General features: G+C 37.7%; 1 protein-coding gene across 3 annotated transcripts in view; it reads right to left on the reverse strand.

Annotated features, from left to right (window-relative positions):
* Positions 1-19,810, reverse strand: part of zgc:123258 (uncharacterized protein LOC641502 homolog) — a 38,687-nt gene extending 18,877 nt beyond the window's left edge. For all 3 annotated transcript variants that reach the window (XM_039772835.1, XM_039772834.1, XM_039772832.1), the window contains exons 1-9: positions 19,361-19,810; positions 13,077-13,193; positions 11,332-11,499; positions 9,552-9,641; positions 8,775-8,908; positions 5,085-5,236; positions 3,594-3,690; positions 2,244-2,345; positions 1,223-1,304 (exon numbers count right to left, since the gene is read on the reverse strand). In XM_039772835.1, the coding sequence (XP_039628769.1) occupies positions 1,223-1,304; positions 2,244-2,345; positions 3,594-3,690; positions 5,085-5,236; positions 8,775-8,908; positions 9,552-9,641; positions 11,332-11,499; positions 13,077-13,193; positions 19,361-19,414 (996 nt within the window). In that variant the 5' untranslated portion in view covers positions 19,415-19,810. The remainder of the gene's footprint in view (positions 1-1,222; positions 1,305-2,243; positions 2,346-3,593; positions 3,691-5,084; positions 5,237-8,774; positions 8,909-9,551; positions 9,642-11,331; positions 11,500-13,076; positions 13,194-19,360) is intronic.
* Positions 19,811-20,440: the final 630 nt, after the last annotated feature.

The raw sequence follows: 20,440 nt of genomic DNA on the forward strand, positions 1-20,440 counted from the left end.
AAATTATAAATGACACAGCCACACTTTGAGCTTCTGAGGTGCAAGACAGCTTGATCAGATTCATTTTATACATTTATTATATTGTGTGTGGTCTTCTCCTTCCACCATACCTCAAAAAATACTATGGGGAAAAAAAACATGAAAATTTACAGAATAAGGATGCTCACCAATAATTAATAAACCAAGGAGTCATTTAACCCCCTATTAAATATTTAAGATACTGTCTATCTCTTCAATAATACCCAATTTTAGATTATCGTTGCTGAGAGGCTGCTAAACCTGTTACTTTATACTGTATATGTTTTTCAGTTCTAACATTTAAAAGGACCAAGTCACCCCTTGCCAAATTATGAATGTTACAGGCAATATCTTAAAGCATTTAGAGGCACTTTTAAATAACAAACCTTATTCTATATTTAGACTGTAACTAGTCAGGCAGTGCTAGAAATATCAATACTGTAGGTCTTTATAGTATTTTTGGCATTGGTTCTTGTAACAGCTAAGGTTCTAAAGGTTTTAACAATTAAAACTTTGAAAGGAAAAGACAATGTAACAACTTCGAGAAATAACTGAATAAAACAAAGGACTCATCAGAACATTTTGACACTGCGGACTAAATAACTCAAGACTATTTTTTAGAATACAGACCTGAAACACGGTCTAGATCACAGTACAATTATCAAAAGTTAATTGATATAACTACGAATATCCTTTGTACAATGTTGCCATTCTCCACAGCTTGATGATGTAGTCTTTTATGAATGAAAATAGCTCTAGATAAGGAGCCTCAATTCTTGACGTGATGCAGATTTTTAATCCAGGCACTTCTTTACTTAGTCACCAATTACTATTAGTAATGGAACAAACTTTTGTTGCCCTGATTTTATAAACAACCTAAATGGCTCATATTTTCTTAATCAGCTGCCAATTACCAATAAGTACAGTGTGTCTCCAGGTCAAAAACATTTAAATTATGGGCTTCAAATTGAATTCCTGGAGGGCGAAAAAGGTTTCAGGTTTTCACTGCTACAAACTTTATAATCAGAATCCATTTTTTGCTGTGTGATGCTTTATAGACATTTCTGCATTTTCCTTTTTTTTTTGCCCTGGAGAACATCACTCCTATTGTTCTCAAACTGAAAATAGGCCAGCACAAAGACATATTTATTAATAGAACATTATATTTATATCACAATATTGCAGCCAGATGAAATACACATACCTTGAAACTTGAGATTTTTATGACTCTTAGAAAATTAAGGCAAAAGGCAACTCCCAAAAAATCCTGCAAAATCCAAACCCAGCTAAAAGAAAGAAATACATTACATGTAAGCAACAGAATCAATCAAGCAGCTAAATAAATGCAAAAAAGTGAGTCAATGCTGATGAAAGCATGTTTGGATGGTATTAGTGTTTGTAAAAATAATAAGCAACAGTGTGCCAAACCTTTTCTTAATATAAAATATTAAAGGAATACTCAACCACCTTTAAAGAATCTGAGGGTAAATCAAAAAGTACAGGCAATTTTAAAATTATATGGTAACCACAACGGATAGAAGTTGATGCAATGGCTTATGGGTAGTTCGAATATGCACAGCGCTCTGCCATTAGTCTAGTTGAAGCCAAGGTCAAAGGAGCAGGGATGTGTGCACCATTGTTCAACAATGCGCCTTAGCGAGACTTCTATGGGCAGACGGAGTGAAATCTGCTGAAAGAGATCAAAAAAACCTGAATTTTGCCTTTTTGATCGTATGCATCAAAGAGCTTTTAAAACCCTTAGATGTTTTACAAGTCTGTTACAATCATTTCACGGTTATTTTTAAAACCTCTTACAGACCTAAATAGAAAGTTTCTTCCTGAACATTAATGTGGATGAATCATTCTTTTAAGAATCAAAAATGGTTCCCATATGGCATCACTGTGAAGAACCAGTCTGTCACCTTTAAGTTCTCTTACACCAATGCTTTCATTTTTATAAGGTGCAGCTTTTTAGTTTTTTCAAATCACCTTGGTGGTTGTTGGATACTGAAAGAAGAGCATGTTGCAAACTCTGGGCTGGGACTGTGCCAGTTATTAGTTCCAACATGGTATTTTATTACCTTGTTTATTAAAAAAGCATTCAAAGACAAAAATGTTATACTTCTTTAACATATTAAGAACTAAAATCTGGCCATTTTTTTTAGTAAGTGGGTACTTATGAATTCAATTACAAATTAAACTTGAAATAATAGTAATTACATTACCTATCTTCATTGCGATACACAGCCCATATTACAGATAACGTGATACAAGCTGCACCAAGTAAAATCATTCTTATCTCAACTGTTTTGCTTCTGCAAGAGAAACTGGGAAAGAAAATCAAATAAATTATGTAAAACAACATAATAAAATGATTTCTAAAATACACACCATACTTTTTTGTAAAAGATTAAGACAACTAATGTACATGGAACATTCAAAGATATAAAATATCAATTTTATCTTATAAAAAGTATATTTTCCACTTATAATTAGCATAGCCTCATTTAACTGCTACAAATATAGTCAGGTCCAGAAAATTTTAATTTCTGCTTATATATGAGATAAAATTTACATAGCAATTCGTAAGAATTGTCGATTGATTTACAGAACATCAAAATGAAAAATAATTTGATGAAATAGGTGGTATTCAATTTTTGTTAGCTTTAGTAAGCAACCGGCGGCAGCGTTAGCTGCTGAAAGAACCACAGAAAAATCAGGAGTGGTCTCCCCTAGACTTTTTTGTATACCCAGATATGGGGATGGATATTTGAATAAACTGCAAAATAATGATTATATTTTTATGTTATGTAGATTAAAGAGCCATCAACAACAAATCAAATCAAATTAAAAATATATTGAACAATTATTCTAAAAGTAAAAGTTGAATAAATTGGACTTGGCAGCTGCTTGAAAAAAGGTAAAGTTCCACTTCTGGTTAGTGGAAATAGCCCAAAAGTTGATAGAAATCGATGTTTTGTTCCTAATACTTGTATGCAAAATTTGGCTGGCCCAAGTAAAAGTGTATTCAAGTTATTGTGTTTAACATACATACACACACACACAATTCCAAAAATTGTATTTTCAGACTCGGGGAGGTCCAAAACGTCGAGGTTCATCAAACTCTTGATATGGAATTTTTGGATGATTACAATACTGTTCCTATACTTTGTATATGAGAAAGTAAAAAAATGTACCAACAGGCTAATTGGTTTCCACATTCTAGGTGCAATTATTTTTATAGTTTATACCTAAAATGTACGATCTATTAATGATTTGGCCGGATTTCCAAGCAAAACATTTTTGTCTATAATCCTCTTAACAAAACTGACAGATTCATAACTAGTTCTATTGAAAAATACTAGCATAAATTCAAGAATTACTTTTAAATGGTAACCTACTACCAGTGAAAAATACATCAACAAATTAAGTATGTCGGATTAGTTATTATATCCCATACAAAGATCGAATTATAAAAAAAAAATACTGTTTCAGCCCTTTTCAAATGCAATTTTAATAAAAAAAAAAAACGTTTAGAATACTGTACTATACATTGAAATTAAATTTCAGCTCACCTGCATCTCCCATATGGTACCTTCTCAAGCAACACAGATAAACAGTGGAATAAGGCCATAGCGGAAGCAATGCAGAAAATACAAATAATCAAGTAAACTGTAAAAAATATAAAACAGACACTTAAAATGATTCCAATCTGTAGTACAAAGAATTAAAAAAAAAAAAAAAAAACATGATTAATAAAGGGAAAAAAGGCAGTGGCTAAAGTAGTTTGCTCTTTATGAAAAATTGCAGTGAGCTGAGTTTTTAGAAATATTCAGATCACCACAAAGCAAAAAAATATACCACAGTTCTTAGACAGCATCAGTTTTGTCTTTGGGGTATTTTTTGTCCTTAATACGTTCAAATTATATAGGAATACCCAAATTCTTTCAGTAAAACCTATTCTATTTCTAGTGAAACAGGGATCATGTCTTCCCTTTCCCATTATTCTCCTGCTTAGCAGCTAGGGGGAGTACACAGTACCAGACTAGGGCAACTGGTTATCTCCTTCCAAATAGAGAGCCTTGGAAACCCGGCATTTTTCAGGGCTGCTAAGGACTCCCTGCAGGACACCATCAGCACCAGCTAGACAGTGCTCTGTAGCAAAAGGCCAGCCACCATTAATCCGAGAATTCATTTAAAAATTGCTCAAGAGATAATGGGATGAAGTTTATAGGCCCTATTATAAATATAGGGCATACCCATGAGTGAATAGTACATCTAGGGATAGGAAGAGAGCTGGGGCAAAGTAGAGAGAGAGAGGATGGGGGAATAAGACATTAAAAGGAGAGGGAGATATATTATAAGGTATTAGGGAGATGGACAAGTGGCTCTTAATCAGAGATAAATGGAGATTAATGCCCTTTTTAAAACTGGAGGAACAGGGTTTCTGCTTTGTCTTATTGTGCATCCCAGTTGTCAGGTAAAAGAATCAAATATCAAATCAAATGAGTCCCCCAACTCCCCCTTTTTTTTTTTTTAAATCAGCTGCAGGGAGTATTGCTGTCTCAAAGCTTAGACCCTAGGCATCTTCTGTGTATTTTCATGTTATCCTGCCCCTGTGAACCCCCTACCTTCGAAACATATTACACACTCAATATGAATGAGTGCGGAAATGTATGCTTAGAAGACTTTCTAGCTTAAGAACATTAGTGTCTTCAGTTAAACATTAGGAAACATGCAGAATGACACAATCCTAACCTTATATTACCAATATTTAAAACACAAATGTTACTTTCTAAACTTTCAAAAGTACAGATACTTTTAAAATAAAATTAGGCAGAAAAGCAGGCCTGTAATTAAATCAAAATAACCAATGCTAGCTAGGATAGACTCCAGCAGACCCCCATGACCCTGTTCAGGAGTAAGCAGGTTAGAAAATGACTGACTGCGACTTTGAGGACAGGACCTGGGTACCTCGAAACTAAACCTTAATTCAGGATTCATGACAAATAATATGCAGTACAAATTAAACATAATCTGAAATGAAAGAAACAACATTTCCTCACCTAGCCACTTGTAGAAGAAGTATAGTAAAAGCAGCATTCCACACATGATTCCCACAAACACCACTATTTTAAGAGGTGAAAATATAAGGACATCGCTCTTTTCTGTTCTCCTTCCATCTCCTTCTAAAGCAGTCTGAGAATCCATTTCATTACTGTAGACATTGAAGATAAAGGCTGTACAGACTGAACTTATTTTATTACACAACTGAAAATTGTCCTATTGGCTGCAAAAAATGTATTCAATTTAACCAATAAAAATAATTTGAAACAGCTAAAAAACACTCTGCTCTCTAGCACTTTGAAAAGAATGAAGTTGAAGTTATGTACAAATGATGGAAATTCACATTTAATCCAAGTTAATATGTGACTTCAAGTTTTTCAGATGGCACGACGACGCACGAGGAGAATACAACTGTGAGAGAAAGGTGAAGACAGGATTTAATTTAGGCAGCCAGTGTGAAGTCAAAAGGAGAGGTGTTTAAGAGAGTCCTAACCAAAATAAGTAACACCTTGGTGTTAAACATCTGAAAAACATGCATCCAGGCCTTTTTCAAAGAATTCAAGCACAATAGCAGCTTTATTTCAGCAATTGTATAACCTTAACTTTGACTGAAGTCTAAATTTATATTACTTCAGTGACTGAAGTTTGTTCATTTTTAATAGTAATACAGAAGGGAGATAGACAATGAATCCTTTATGATGTGCAGCCCCTCCAATCCTGGCATGTACAGTATGAGAGGCTTAATAAGAGCACAAACTGCAGTGTAATAGTGTAATACACAGTACCCACATTTTCAAAAATTATATTTCATAGTTTCTATCTCTTCTCCAATCAAGTATTGATACTGATTGTGATGTCATCCTTTATTTTAAATAATAAAATTGGCTGTGATGACATCTGTTATTCCATTTGCATATTTAGAGTGCTTTATGCTAAATTTCTAGACGTCTCTCTCTTAAAGCCACAGCAGGACCTTTGGATCCCATTCTTTAAATTGTTCATAGTTTTTTTTTTTTTCCCCCTCTCAAAAATAAAACCTTGATTTCTTTTAATGTTGATTTATAATCTGTATCAGTGGCAAAATTGAGTGAAAAATGTCTACAACGTATTACAAAAGTCTTCAGGCTACAATTGCTACAAAAGGGATAGCTATGGAATATTTGCTGCCTAAATGAGGTAAATACTATTCAAAGACTTTTGAGATTTATATTTATTTCCTCTTTTTAAAAAAAGTTATTATGGTCTACCAAAATGTAAATATTGTGTATGAAGCTGGTGCGTTCTCCCCATTTCTGTGTATTTTCTCTCCAAATCTCTCTATTATATAAAAAAAATCCTGGGACAAGATGAGACTTTTTCAGAGAGATCATTTCAAGTCCTGAGAGACGAGACTTTGTGCCAAGAGATTTAACCACGCCCGGGGCCGTAAATAAAAGACAAAGAGTGGAAGACAAAGTGGAACATCGTAAAGAGGTTAAAAAACGTTGGCGCGATACACATGCAGAGCAGGTTAGAGATTATGAAAGCGCTAAAATTCGAAAGCCTCAAAAAAAAAAAAAAAGATAGTAAATATTTCATTAGCTCAAATAAATGGAAATTATTAGATAGACTTGGTGAAATAATGGAACAGCAAAAAGAGATTGAATATATGGACATAGGTGATAAAGTATATTGATATTGTTTGGCTTTAAAGTTTAAATCGGAGACTTGTAGATCGTCTAATTCGTGTTGCCATCAAGGAAAAGTAGTGTTTCTTCCCAATGAAGAGGCATATCCGCGAGATTTAATTATTTGGTGAAAGTGAAATCTACAAACACTACAGACAAAATATTCGAATCTATATATAGAATTCACTAAGGCAAGACACCCATGGAAAGCACGCAGGAAGGGGCGTGGATTCACTAAGCCACCAACAAGTAAGACACCTATGGCGCACGCAGGAAGGAGCCACGCCGGAGGTAAATCGCCATATGCAGCGTGTAAAATGGTTTGCGAGGGGTATCCCATGGGATCCTTAAAACAATCCTTTACAACGGAGGTTAAAACACAATGAAGTAAGCAGTCTTTAAAAACTGAGTTTTCGGTTATGACGCACGACCGCGTGCACCATAGCAAACTGTTTTACACGCTACATACAGCAATTTGCATCCTTGACAAACATGCGTCTTCTCAGATGCTCCTGCAGCAACACGGAAAGTCTACGTGAGTCACAGGTGCATCTGGACTGTGCAAAGACGACAACAACTCAAGTGACGAGTTGGAGGTGGGCACATGCGCAATGGCAGTTTTCAGTCACGGACGATTGTGTGTTGGTTCGTTCCGTGCATTGTTACAATGTTGCTTTTTTTGCTGATTTATTACATTACCAATTTTTCAAATGTTCATTTTCTCCCTGTGCTTAAAAATCATTAAAAAACTGTCCTGATTATCCGGTGTATGGTACGCCGCGGGTTGGCTAGTCTACAATAATCCGTTTGCATCATTCAATGCTTAAAATGTAGATTTACACGATTCAGGACCATATGAGAACCTGTGGTCCGGCAACAATTAAAGCTTAATTTCAAAGAAACCACAATTCGGGCAGGTTTATATTTATGATCATGGAGAAGCGTTGCAACATAGAATCGAAAGAGTTAAACGATTGGATGTATTAGAAATTCTGCAGCCAATAATGGATACAAATCCATACATCCAAAAGTATCGCACTTTACACGAAATTTATCTGAAAAACACGGGCAAAGAAGTTTTCTTGGATTTCTATTATGAATCTGAAAGATTACGCTCGCATATATAATAAAACCAACATGCGACGAACTTTTGAAAGATGGAGGTATCAAACACATAGTTGATATTCACGCAGCAGATCCGGGAAATAACTAGTGCATATGGCCCACACGGGGGTTGGGGAGCAAAGCGAGCAGGGGGCAGAGTCCCCTAGTACTCCTAAATATCAAAGATGTGCATACTAAGTTAATTGGCGACTAACTTGCTTCACCATGAAGGAGTGAAAATGAGATCTGCTGACACTCTTTTCAGTGCTGGGTTTCTTTCTTTCTCCGGACACTGCCGGGGCAGGTGCCAGCTCCTAAGACCCTAAAGCTGGGCTAAGCAGGTTTGAGAACCGTCTAATTTTATTGTGATAGTACATGGGGTCTGATCAAAGCATTTTAAGAATGTCTATTAACGGTGATGGTACTGAAGCAGTGAGCTGCACTAACTGTTTACTCCAAACCTCATTTAAGCAAGTAGAGAAATGTGCGTTTAAAGAAACATCTGTTGCCCACACTGCAATAAAAATGGACAGAAAAGAGGAACAAACTGCGTATACCAGTAAGTATTAAGTTTTACAAATTCTAAAATACCACACTTGAGGTGTACAAACTGTGACTTTGTTTTCCTTTATCATTTTAATTCATTTTAGCTTGGGCAACAAAAATCTGCAGCAGACTTCATGTCTTCAGCTTTTAATTTGAAGCTACAATAAGATGAATGAAAGGCTACTGCCATTTAAATTAACATGTGAGAGTTTAGCATCACTCATAAAGAAAAAAAAATAGATTACCATAATACTAAAGACCTAGTATTTACAACTGTGGGATGTCCGCAATGTGACTCAGCTGAATTACTTGTCTGAGACTCATTCAATAAATTGGGAGTTACTAAAATGAAACATCATATAATCTTCTTACCGTTCTGCTGCACCACTCCAGTAGCCTCCAAGAGCCACAGTAAGAACACCAATTAAAAAGAGCACCAATATGCTGCTGTCAAACAAAGGCGCAACAGAGACAGAAAGCTTCACTGTCATGTTTCCTTTGAAATGCTGATAAAGAGATTGGGGGAAAGGCCAAATTATTTAATCTCACAATTTATTTTGTTTGTTTAGTGAATGTTTTTCAAGTTACTAAACATTAAGAAAGTAACTGGCAGTAAGATGCATCAAAGTTGTCTTTGATTTCGTTTAGAAAGCATTACTCTTTTTCATGCTTTAATGAATTATAACAAAGAACCAGAATTTAAATACTTGACAGTACAGATCTTCAAGAATATCACAGTCAGTCATTTGTGCTTACATGTTCTCCCTGTGTCTCAATTTCTGTTTCTTTTTCTCTGGGGACACCGATTCTCCTCCCAAATCGGCCATGTGTGACTGTAGGTGTGTGCATGAGGGGGCCCTTTGACGGACTAAATGGCTCCCTGTCCAAAACTGCTTCCTGCCTTGCATATGGGGCTCCATGTAAGTTATTAATATCCACCATAAATCAAGCACTATTTTTATGTACAATTACAAAAATCCCTCATGAAATCAAGAATCTAGACTATAGTAAAAAGTTAAAAGGCTTTACAACTGAATTAGTTCTCTTTATTAAATATATTTTCACTCCAGTTAATGTCACCAACATTTTACTGTTTATAGATCAATTTGTATAATACATATACTGAAAAGGTACATTAGGTTTCATTACCTGCTCCAAAGCCTGCACATCTGTGTATCTAACAACAACAACTGGAATATTAACTTTGTCCAAGCTACTTGAATTTCCTGACGGAACAGCCTGAACAGAACACAGAAAACAGACTGTTAAATGGTTAACCCGACCCCCACCAAAAAAAAAGCTACACACACGTTAGATAAATAGCAGTAGTAGCTGTTCAGTTAAGTGCAAAAATTGCCCATCTCTTATTCTTGCCTGAAAAATGCACTGCTGCAGAAATCCTAAGAGAGTAGCTGTGGGTGGTACCAGCAAAGAGGAGATTCATATTAACAGTTAAACTCCTGTATTTGTATTTTTCTAATTGCTTTAAGCAAGCTCATCCTGCTTATACAGCTTCTTTCCTTTATCTTGGCATTTTGCAATTGAAATGACAAAATGTGATAAAGCATGAGGTGCAGAAAAAAAATAAAAAAACACTTTTGGCAAAACAGAATGTACATACATTAAGTAGCAATTATGTATCCATTATTAGTTTAGAAAAAAAGATTTTTTTCACGCATCTTCTGTTAAAAAGATGCAACAGTTTGGCAGCACAGAAATGTGCAGATGAGACAAATAAATCAGGGAGCAGATTGTTTCTGCAATCACTTGTTATCAAGGAATATCTGGTAAAATTCCATTTTGGAATGGATATAGACAGAAAACTATTTAATGCCAGTAATTGTGCAGACTCAAATGAAACATATCGCATTTCTTCATGGATTCTCTACTTCCACATTTGTGTTACTGAATGCAAACTGGAAGAGAAACGAGAAATTCAAATCGTATAAAAACCTCAGCCTGAAAAACAATCTTGTTAGAGATATATACTTGTGCATGAAGATAAAATCCTGGCAAGAAATTTGAAATATACAGATTAAAGACAATAAGTGTCAGTTACTAATGGTAGCACAGTAACTCCCATTTAATGAAAGTAAAACTGACTAAAAGAAACTACAAACTAGGCTGTAGTAGTAGATAAACGTAGCGGATGCCCTGGGCTATTGCAGATGTTAGATAAAGATGTACAGAATTAATAATACAAGAAAAGGGAGCTAGAAGGTTGATCAAGAGAATGATGACCTATGCCATAAGGCAATAGTGAAACAAGAGCCTCAACTTCTAAGGGTCACCAGTGATTGTGTAGAAGATCCAGAACAAGAACAAAATGGAAGAATTGATTTCCCTGATGTTAGAGAACATACATATTCTCAAGGAAACGGTAGTGGCTGTTGCTGGAAATGGCCCAAGCTGTTAAGGCCAGATTGTACCGATATGGCCAAAGCCATACTAACCAAAAGAAGGACAGAGAGGATGAGGACGGCTTACAGACAAGTGGACAATTAAAACATAAGAAAAACAGATAAGAACTTTGCAAACTACTACTGTATATACTCTGTTAAACAGAAATAGTTAACATCTTAAAAGATATTTTTTGTTGAGTTAGGTGGCATACATTTAAGTTTTCATTTCATCTCAATGAAGAAATTTCAGTATCGGTGTATTAATAAAACACTATTTTCTAAAGATAGACTCAAAGCACAGGAATAAAAAATGTAGAACAAAAGAATACAAAACCATCCAAAATGTATATGTCTATATATTTAGGTAGAAAATAATTAAGTTAACAGATAGATCATTATACTTGTATTGTTTGCTCCTAAAGACAAAATTGGGAAAAGCAATCTAGTAAATACAAGCAAAAGTGTTATTAGAGAAGGGATGTAAAAATACTCCAATAAAAACTTGCAAGAGCTCACATCCCACTTACCAGTGTGTTGTTTGATGCAACCAGTAAGGCAGTAGCTTCTTTTTTCTGGGCAATGATGGCCTTTTCAGAGAATGAACAATCACCCCTCATCACTACAATGGCAAGGCCCTTCACTACAACAGGGATATCATCTTCCTTACACAGCAGAGTTGAAGTGAAGATGCGCAACTTTAAAATAAAAGGAGAGACTAGTCCGTTTTTTCTTTGAACAAACATATGGACTTCACTCACACTGCAATTAGGTAGGTATTAATTTTAAGATAGATAGAGAGATAGATATGAAAGGCACTATATGATAGATAGATAGATAGATAGATAGATAGATAGATAGATAGTAGATAGATATATAGATAGATAGATAGATAGATACTTTATTAATCCCAAGGGGAAATTCAATTATTGACAAAGACTGCACCAGAAAGATCTTAACAGTAACAACCCACCTATGTTATGTGTAAGAGACTTTGAAATAAAAGCAATACTCACATAAATAACTACAGCAGATAAAACAGGCATGGAACATAACTGAATACATTCAGTAATAAAGCAGAAAAATGGCACTATTCCACTATTGCCACTTGTATCCCAATACATAAATGGGAGTCACATTTGTAGTCATCTATGAATACTCCTATAGAGCCAATTAATTTAAAATCCCCAGTTATAAGTAATTACTACAGATATGGTCAGTCCAACTCAACAGGAAATTATGATTTACTACAAAGGTATAAGCAATAACACAGGCTGATTATTTATGGTTTATTTATTTATATATGATCATTTATCATTTACTAGACGCAAATGTTTTACTGGAACTGTGAAATAAAAGAATAATCTTCAATTGAAAAGTTTGATTTTACAAAAAAGTTTCCTCAATATTGTGACAAATATTAAAGTATGGGAGAGATTTGGAAAAACGTCAGAACTTTATGACATTAGAAAATTGACTTGCCCATTAAATAGTACTTCTTCAGTTGTTATTAACCAGCTGATGTTTAGGCCATATACCAATGCGGACATAAATGTCACATATCTGATGCAAACACTGTCCGACAAACCTAACTTAAAAAGCATGCTGTCACAAAAGCAGCTTTAATCAGTCTGTGTAAATAAAAACACTATTAATAATCTTAGTATTTACTAACTCATGTTGCACCAATAGAATGTTTTTTATTTTTATCTTTTTAATAGTAATTTTAAACATAATTTATTTGTCAGATACAAAACAAAAAATTTCAGTGAATAATTGTAGTATTGTGTACATTGTAAGAGCAATAAGGTGGTCAATGATGATCACATCATTCTTTATAAAAACTATACCAAAGCCCACCCAAGTCTGCAAAATACTCTACCTAAAATGAAAATCAGGTGGAGGCTTCATACATTTATTCTAATGATGGGGGAAAATTCCTCTGCATTTATATACTGTAATGTTAGACTGGAAAAAATGAACAAAACACATTTTTCAGCAGTTCTTTTTACAGGCAAAATCTCAAAGCAGAAATGTTCTTCCTGATGGAAAGTGAAATGGGAGAGAGAATTAAAAAAACAATTCCCATTCACGTTCCAACCTAGTATGGGACTGGAAGGATTTAAGGCCTAATTTGGCAGTAAGGAACTTACGACAAGGCCCAACCACAAAGCAAAGGTCAATGTATCACAATGACAGTATCTCCTGACTCTAATTGTGCAAATTCATACAAAGAAAAGCAGTGCGATCTTCTTAACAAGACAAGGCTACTTACAGAGCTGTTAAAGTTAGGAGGAAGTGGTGTCCAGTTAGAGTTGTAGCTAAAACAGTAGTTTTGTTCATCAAGAGATCCCATTTCAGAAACCTGCATGACACCATTCTGAGCATTCACCTATGAGAGCAAAGAGAATATTACAAGCTGTGCCAGAAAAAAAATCTGAACCAAACCTACTATATAAACAGAGGGCAGAACCAAGCTGCAAACTAAACATGGCATTCAATTAAAAGTAGACATCAAATAACCAGATAACAGGCTATAGATGAAGGTCAGTGCCTAAGACAGTATTTGAAAGTAAACTAATCTGTAGGATCTTCTTCCATTTCAAGTTTCTTTTTGCCTTGTATTTTGCCATTCTTGAATGGCAAAAGTATGTGAATATTTGCAGCAATAACTGCAACTAAACATTTCTGGTAGGTCTTGTACATCGGTTTGGAGGAATTTTGGCCCATTTCTCCATACAGAATTGCCTCATCTCAGGGATGTCGCTGGCTTTTCTCAAATGAATGGCACGTTTCATGTCCTTCCACATTTTTATTGGGTTAAGGTCAGGACTTTCATTTGTCCATTCCAAAACCTTTGCTTTATTTATTCTTCTTTAACCACTCTTTGGTAGAACAACTTGTGTGCTTGTGATCATCTTGCTGTATGATCCAGTTTCTCTTGGTGTAGTCCTCGGACAGATGTCTTGACAGCTTCTTTTAGACTGGCCCAAACCCAGCAAAACAGGCCCAAAGCATGTGATACCACTGCCACCATGTCTCACAGATGGATGAGGTTTTCATGCTGGAACACACACTGTCATCTGTCCATAAAACATTACTCCAATAGCTTTTAGGCTGGTGCACATGCTTTTCAGAAAAGTGTAGATTCAATTTCCCCTTGGGATTAATAAAGTATCTATCTATCTATCTATCTAACAATGTTTGTTTTGGAAAGCAGTGGCTTTCTCCTTGCAATCCTGCCATGCACACCACTGTTGTTCTGTGTTCTCCTGGTGTGAACATTAACATTAACCAGTCGGAGAGGCACTTCGGTGACCTCAGGGACAATCACATGCCTTGCCCTTAGAGTGATGCTTGTTGGCCGACCACTTCTAATGAGAATTAACAATAGCCTTAAACTTCCTACCTTTTGTACAGTCTGACTGTGGATTGGTGCAGTCCAAACTCTTTCACAGCTGGGTCTGAAACAGCCTCTCTCAGCATGAGCAACCATAATTCATTTTCTGAAGTTCTCTGAAACACCCTTTGTCCATGACATGACACACTGATACTACACAAATGTGCTTGAAGATGAAGCCCTTGACAGAACCTTTTAAAATAAACAGTCCACTGACATCGGACTTTCATTACACTGACTGACAACACCCGACTCTAATCTCACCTTCAAATTACCTGCTAGGTTCACATACTTTTGCGACCAACAGATATGTAATACTGGGTTGATTTTCCTCAATAAATAAATGAAAAGCATGATGTTTTTGCCTCACTTGCTTACCTAGGTTCTCCATATTTACCTTTAGGGCTCGTGCAAAAATCTGATGATTTTGTTAAGTCATATTTATTCTGGTGGCGCAGTGGTAGTGCTGCTGCCTCGCAGTTAGGTGACCAAGGTTCACATCCCGGGTCCTCCCTGCGTGGAGTTTGCATGTTCTCCCCGTGTCTGTGTGGGTTTCCTCCCACAGTCCAAAGACATGCAGGTTAGGTGGACTAGTGATTCTGAATTGTCCCTAGTGTGTGCTTGGTGTGTGGGTGTGTGTGTCCTGTGGTGGGTTGGCACCCTGCCCGGGATTGGTTCCTGCCTTGTGCCCTGTGTTGGCTGGAATTGGCTCCAGCAGACCCCCCATGACCCTGTGTTCGGATTCAACGGGTTGGAAAATGGATGGATGGTTATTTATCCTGGAATATGTGAACGTCTGAATGGTTCACTAACTTTCAAGCACCACCGTATACGCGTATATATTTGATAGTGATGCACCTTCAATATAATAGTGTGTTTGTGTATATTGTTTTGAAAACACATAAAAAAAAAATTTCCATTACAAATTTTTCCACAAGAAAACTTTTCAGTCCCTAAGCCACATAAACCGTCCCTGAGAGAACATGTAACACTATTTTTATTACATTAATTTATCTAATGATAAAAATCATCCAGCACCAAATGGCACATGTAAAAAAAGGCAAATGCCCCCAAACCAATGAATGAACAAAAATTTAAAGGAAAATAAGAGAGAAACTAAAAACAGTCCAGATTGATTACAACCCTCACTTATTTTGACCTTTACTACCAAAGTCAAGTTGCCAGCACAAGGATTCAACAAGTACGCAAGGCCAAAGGACCAAAGGAAAGTCATGAAAATCGGATGAAAAGTTGACACCTGTTAGTCTGGAAAGGGCTGCGAAGCCACGTCTAAGGCCCTGGGACTCCAATGGAGCAAACTGAGATCCATCCATCCATTATCCAACCCGCTATATCCTTACAACAAGGTCATGGGGGTCCGCTGGAGCCAATCCCAGTCAACACAGGGCGAAAGGCAGGAAAAAAACCCCGGGCTGGGCGCCAGCCCACCGCAGGGTGCACACACATACACCAAGCACACACTAGGGACAATTTGGAATCGCCAATGCACCTAACCTGCATGTCTGTGGACTATGGGATCCACAACCTCCAAATGGAAAACACTTGGGAGAAAGTTCCCTGGAGTGGCCAACTACAACTGACCCAGAGAAAAACACATGCTGGTCCCTCATTTGTCAGGAAATTCCCGGTGATCCCTTAACTTTTTGTGAGACGATAGCATAGCATCAATAAACACAACCAGGTCATTTTTAACAATAATAACCATTACCCAGCACTGCTCAACTTCCATAGTCCATAATCTTAAATTTGCCACTTGATACCAACTGCGTTCAATTTGACATCAAGTTTAAAAAAAGGAAAAAAAAAACCTGAGGTGCCAGATGTATCCATTTCACAGACAAACTTCCGTAACACTGATATGAAATTCTATAGCTTGGTTTGGCCTTCATATTCGGAGCAAGGGAACTTCAGCAAATAAAATTCATTTTGAGTAAAGCATATAACACCACGGGTGTCGAACTCCAGGCCTGGAGGGCCGCAGTTTTTCATTCTAACCCTTTTCCTAATCAGTGGCCAGTTTTCACTGCTAATTAAATTATTTTCCCTTCATTTTAATAGCCCTGTTTTTAAGGATTCAGTCCTCTGAATTTATTCTCGTTTTCATTAAATGACAGCCAAACAGAAATGAAATGTGAAACGAGGCAACAGATGACCAGCTAAACTGGGGTTTCAAACTCAGCCAATTTCACTCCAACTAGTCTCTTAATGAGAAGCCCATTCTTGCTGTTAACTAAACCCGTTATTTAATTCCAAGGCTTGTTGCTGCTCTCATTCTGCCGCAGCAGACATTTCCAAAACTGTCGATTTTTCTGTTTATTCTAAGAACACTGCCAAAATGTTTTGGTAACTTAAAAGATCAACCTTACTAAGACCTTCACCTTTCTTTATTATCAGATATTGAGTGATGGGCAGAGGTGAGCTGGTCATGTGGCGGCTTGTTTTGTGTCTCATGGTTTGGCTGCCAATTAAGGAAAGAGAAATAACTAAGGGGTCCGAGTCAAATTAATTTAAACTAAAGCAAAAAAAATTAATTAGCACCAAAAACTGGTCACTAATGAAGCAGATGGTTAGAATGAAAACCTGCAGCCACTGAGGCCCTCCAGGACCGGAGTTCGACACCCCCGATATACACAAATATCCCAGATCACTTTCACATTTAGGCTTCAATAACTCTGAATACACAAAGAGTGTGATCATGTACACTTTCATGTACACAAAACATGCAATAAAATCCCTCATTTTTTATACAAACTGATCCCAGAGATGGGCAAGATGCCCATGAACACCCTGGCAGAGACCAGGGCTTCAGGAACAATGTGTTCTAGATGGACAGGGCAAGGAAAAGGTTATTTGGCTGCAATTCTAGAAGAGAGAAGTTGGGGGCATACGCCGATCGCAATGCATTGCCGCACCCATCACATTGGCGGAACCACACGGATTGAGATCTGAGAGCAGCCAGTGCAATGGGTGACACCTCCAGAAGACATTTCACCAGAAAAACCCGATACCAGCTGTGAAGCATGGTAGTGGAAAAAGAACAGTTTAGGGCTGCTCAAAATTTTAGAATCCACTATGAATTCTTCATTGTACCGGAGGGTGCCCGAGGATAACATGAGGTCATCTGTCATTGTCAGAACACTGATGTTCAGATGAAAGTGGACTTTTTAACATGACAATGATCCTGAACACACCAGTAAATCTACCAAAAAAGGAAGGTTCTGGAAAGGCCAAGATCTGAATCCCATTGAGATACTGTGGGGGTACTTGAAATGGATTGTGCACGCAAGACACCCTTCAAACATCACACAGCTCAAAGAATACTGCGCACAGGAGTGGGAAACACTAGATGGTTATAGAAAACATCTACTGGAGGTTGTTTCCGCCAAAATGGGGCAATTATTTGCATCAAGGGTGCAGATACTTTTACCACAGCCATTCATAAAATACTGCAAAGCAGACATTTTCTACAACTGTCTAGTGTTTCCCCACTCCTGTGTGCAGTATTCTTTGAGCTGTGTGATGTCCGACGGGTGTCTTGCATGCACAACCAATTTCAAATACCCATAACAGTATCTCGATGGGATTCAGATCTTGGCTTTGACGTGGCCGCTCACCTGGGGTCTTATCTGAGGTCTGAATACCTTATACTGACCATGCCTCAAACTTCTGCCTACCAAGGACTCAACCCTGCCCATCTGGAAAGACAGCCTGCATTACATGACTGTGAAACCAGCTAAGTCCCTGATTATAATCAGTGATCCACAAGAAATCCTTCTCACTTCTCAAAGTACTTCATATAAGATAGTGGGGAGTCACCTCAAACACCACTAATGCATAGCACTCGCCTGGATGATGCAACAACAGCCATTATGCCCCAGTACACTCAACACACATTAGCTATTAGGGAGTGAAGTTGTGGGAGAGGCAGTTTTTGCCAATTAGGGCCAGAGAATGAGCAAGCCATAGTGGGGAATTTAGCCAGGGCATCAGGAAATACCCTGAAGGATGCCCAGGGATCTTTAAATGACTACAGACGGCCAAGAAGGTGTTACAGCCACAGACTTTGAAGATCCTACACATCAGAAGCCACGTGCATCCTTATCTACATGGAATTATGGGGATGCTGTTGCCAGGAGGATGCCTCTTCAGGTGGACATCAAGATGGATATTTTGAAGTTCTTTGGGATGGGAGAGAACGATACCGAGTCAGAGTGGGAAGGAGTGGTGAAGAAGTAAAAAAATATTATTGACTGCAATAAAGTCAGACAAGGTGCTTTGTGGACTCTTGTCTTACAGTCATTTCCTGTGGCTTTATCAGCAAGAAAGTTCTAAGAATGATTACGTCAGCCCACAGACCACGCTTTGAGGCAGAGTGGATGGAGACATTTGAGCTTTTATCAGACGTTTAAGGAGCGAAAGGGGCTTTGATGAGCCTCTTTACCTATAGCCTAAATATAAAGTGCCCTCTTCTAACATGAAACTCCAAGAAAAGTAAAGGCTGCGGACACTCTCCATTACAGTTCCGCAGATACAAATGGTGTGTAGCCTGCCTGCTGCGCACTCCGTTGCTAATTACTTGAACGTTCCTTCACTCTCCAACCGGACTACCAGGTAGCACTTGAGCGGAGCTCAATTCAAGTCGTATCGGGCATAGTATAGAACCCTGCTTTGTGTCACGCTAACGTCTATCAAAGTGAATCAAGCGTTGAATTTTGAGTATTTGTTTCTGTAAATCGAACTGACTAGAAGCGATTCCCTCAGCTGTTTCCTCTTTTATGCATTACATAAACTAAGAAATGAATGGGTGGACAATTGTTGCTTAACTTTAGCAAGACTTTATCTTACTGTGCTGCGTAATCTACGTTACAAAGTGTTAAATTATACTGTAGAAGTGACAACATTCGAACGCATGCGCAGTGTTAACTGAGCATGGGATCACGTGGAGAAAACCAGCGCAACGTACAGAATACACCGAAAACCACGTAGTAAAATCACACTTCGAGAGACCAAGCACAAGGTTTACGACAATCGAACAGACACATGACAGGGTCGAGTGGGTTTACAGCAAAGTTTACAGTCGTATTTATCCCAAAGCATGACATCCAAAATGAGAACTCCAAAGTGGAAACGAAAGTTACCTGTAAGCTGAAAAGTACAAACATATAAACATTAAAAGCTGAGAGCCATTCCATCTTTACAGCTGGGTTCCTCCGGGTGTTTCTCGTTGTACTTATGTATAAAATGGTGTCTGCGACGTCGTCGAACTTTTTATTAGTTGTATTTTTTTTCTCAGTTGGACACACTTCACTAGAAAACAAAACCAACACACACACAAAAAAAACTTTCTTTCACTTCCCGTTGTCTCTGGTAAATCCCCGCCCAAAGCGTCGTGCGTCTCCTTGCCCAAAAAAAAAAAGGCAACGTGTCGCTTAGGTGAGAAAAAAGAACGCCATCAGACGAGAAAGCATTTCGGTGATAAAATGAAAAGGCTAATGAGTGATGCAGTCTGAAAACGCCGCACACAACCTAAAGCACAGACACCGCCCCCTGCGCGCTCTCCAAGTGAACGGCCTGAAGCGTGTGCTATCACTCAAACCATAAGCAACGTCACAAGGCCACGCCCACTTCCGCTAAACGCGCAGATCTACAAATTAAAAGCCTCTGCACGGTCAGTAACGAGAGATATGAAGAGGGGTTTTCCATTAACCCGTTTTAAACACCGTACCTTTATTGTGTCCGTAAGAATTACTTATTAGCACTCTGACATCACTTCAGTTTTTTTTATCTTACCGGGGAGAAAAAACCCACATATGGTCTTAACGTCTAGTAATGGCCCCGTCACCTGCTCAGTTATTCGCCCCAAGACCCGAAAAACCCTCATTTTAGGCAATTTTTGAACCATATTTTGTTCGACAGAATTACATCCTTAGGATAACAAGACAACCAATAAGTGTTTCCAGAAGGAATTGCAGTTGTGTGTGCCCCATCATCTGATCCCATAAATACCTGGGAGTGCAGCTGGATGATAAATAGGACTGGACTGCCAGTACTGATGCTTTGTGTAAGAGAGGACAGAGCCGACTATACTTCCTTAGAAGGCTGGCGTCCTTTAACATCTGCAATATGATGCTGCAGATGTTTTATCAGATGGTTGCGGCGAGCGGCCTCTTCTACGCGGTGGTGTGCTGGGGAGGCAGCATTAAGAAAAAGGACGTCTC

This window comes from Polypterus senegalus, chromosome 12 (assembly GCF_016835505.1).
Source record: "Polypterus senegalus isolate Bchr_013 chromosome 12, ASM1683550v1, whole genome shotgun sequence".
In the NCBI taxonomy this organism is placed as follows: Eukaryota; Metazoa; Chordata; class Cladistia; order Polypteriformes; family Polypteridae; genus Polypterus; species Polypterus senegalus.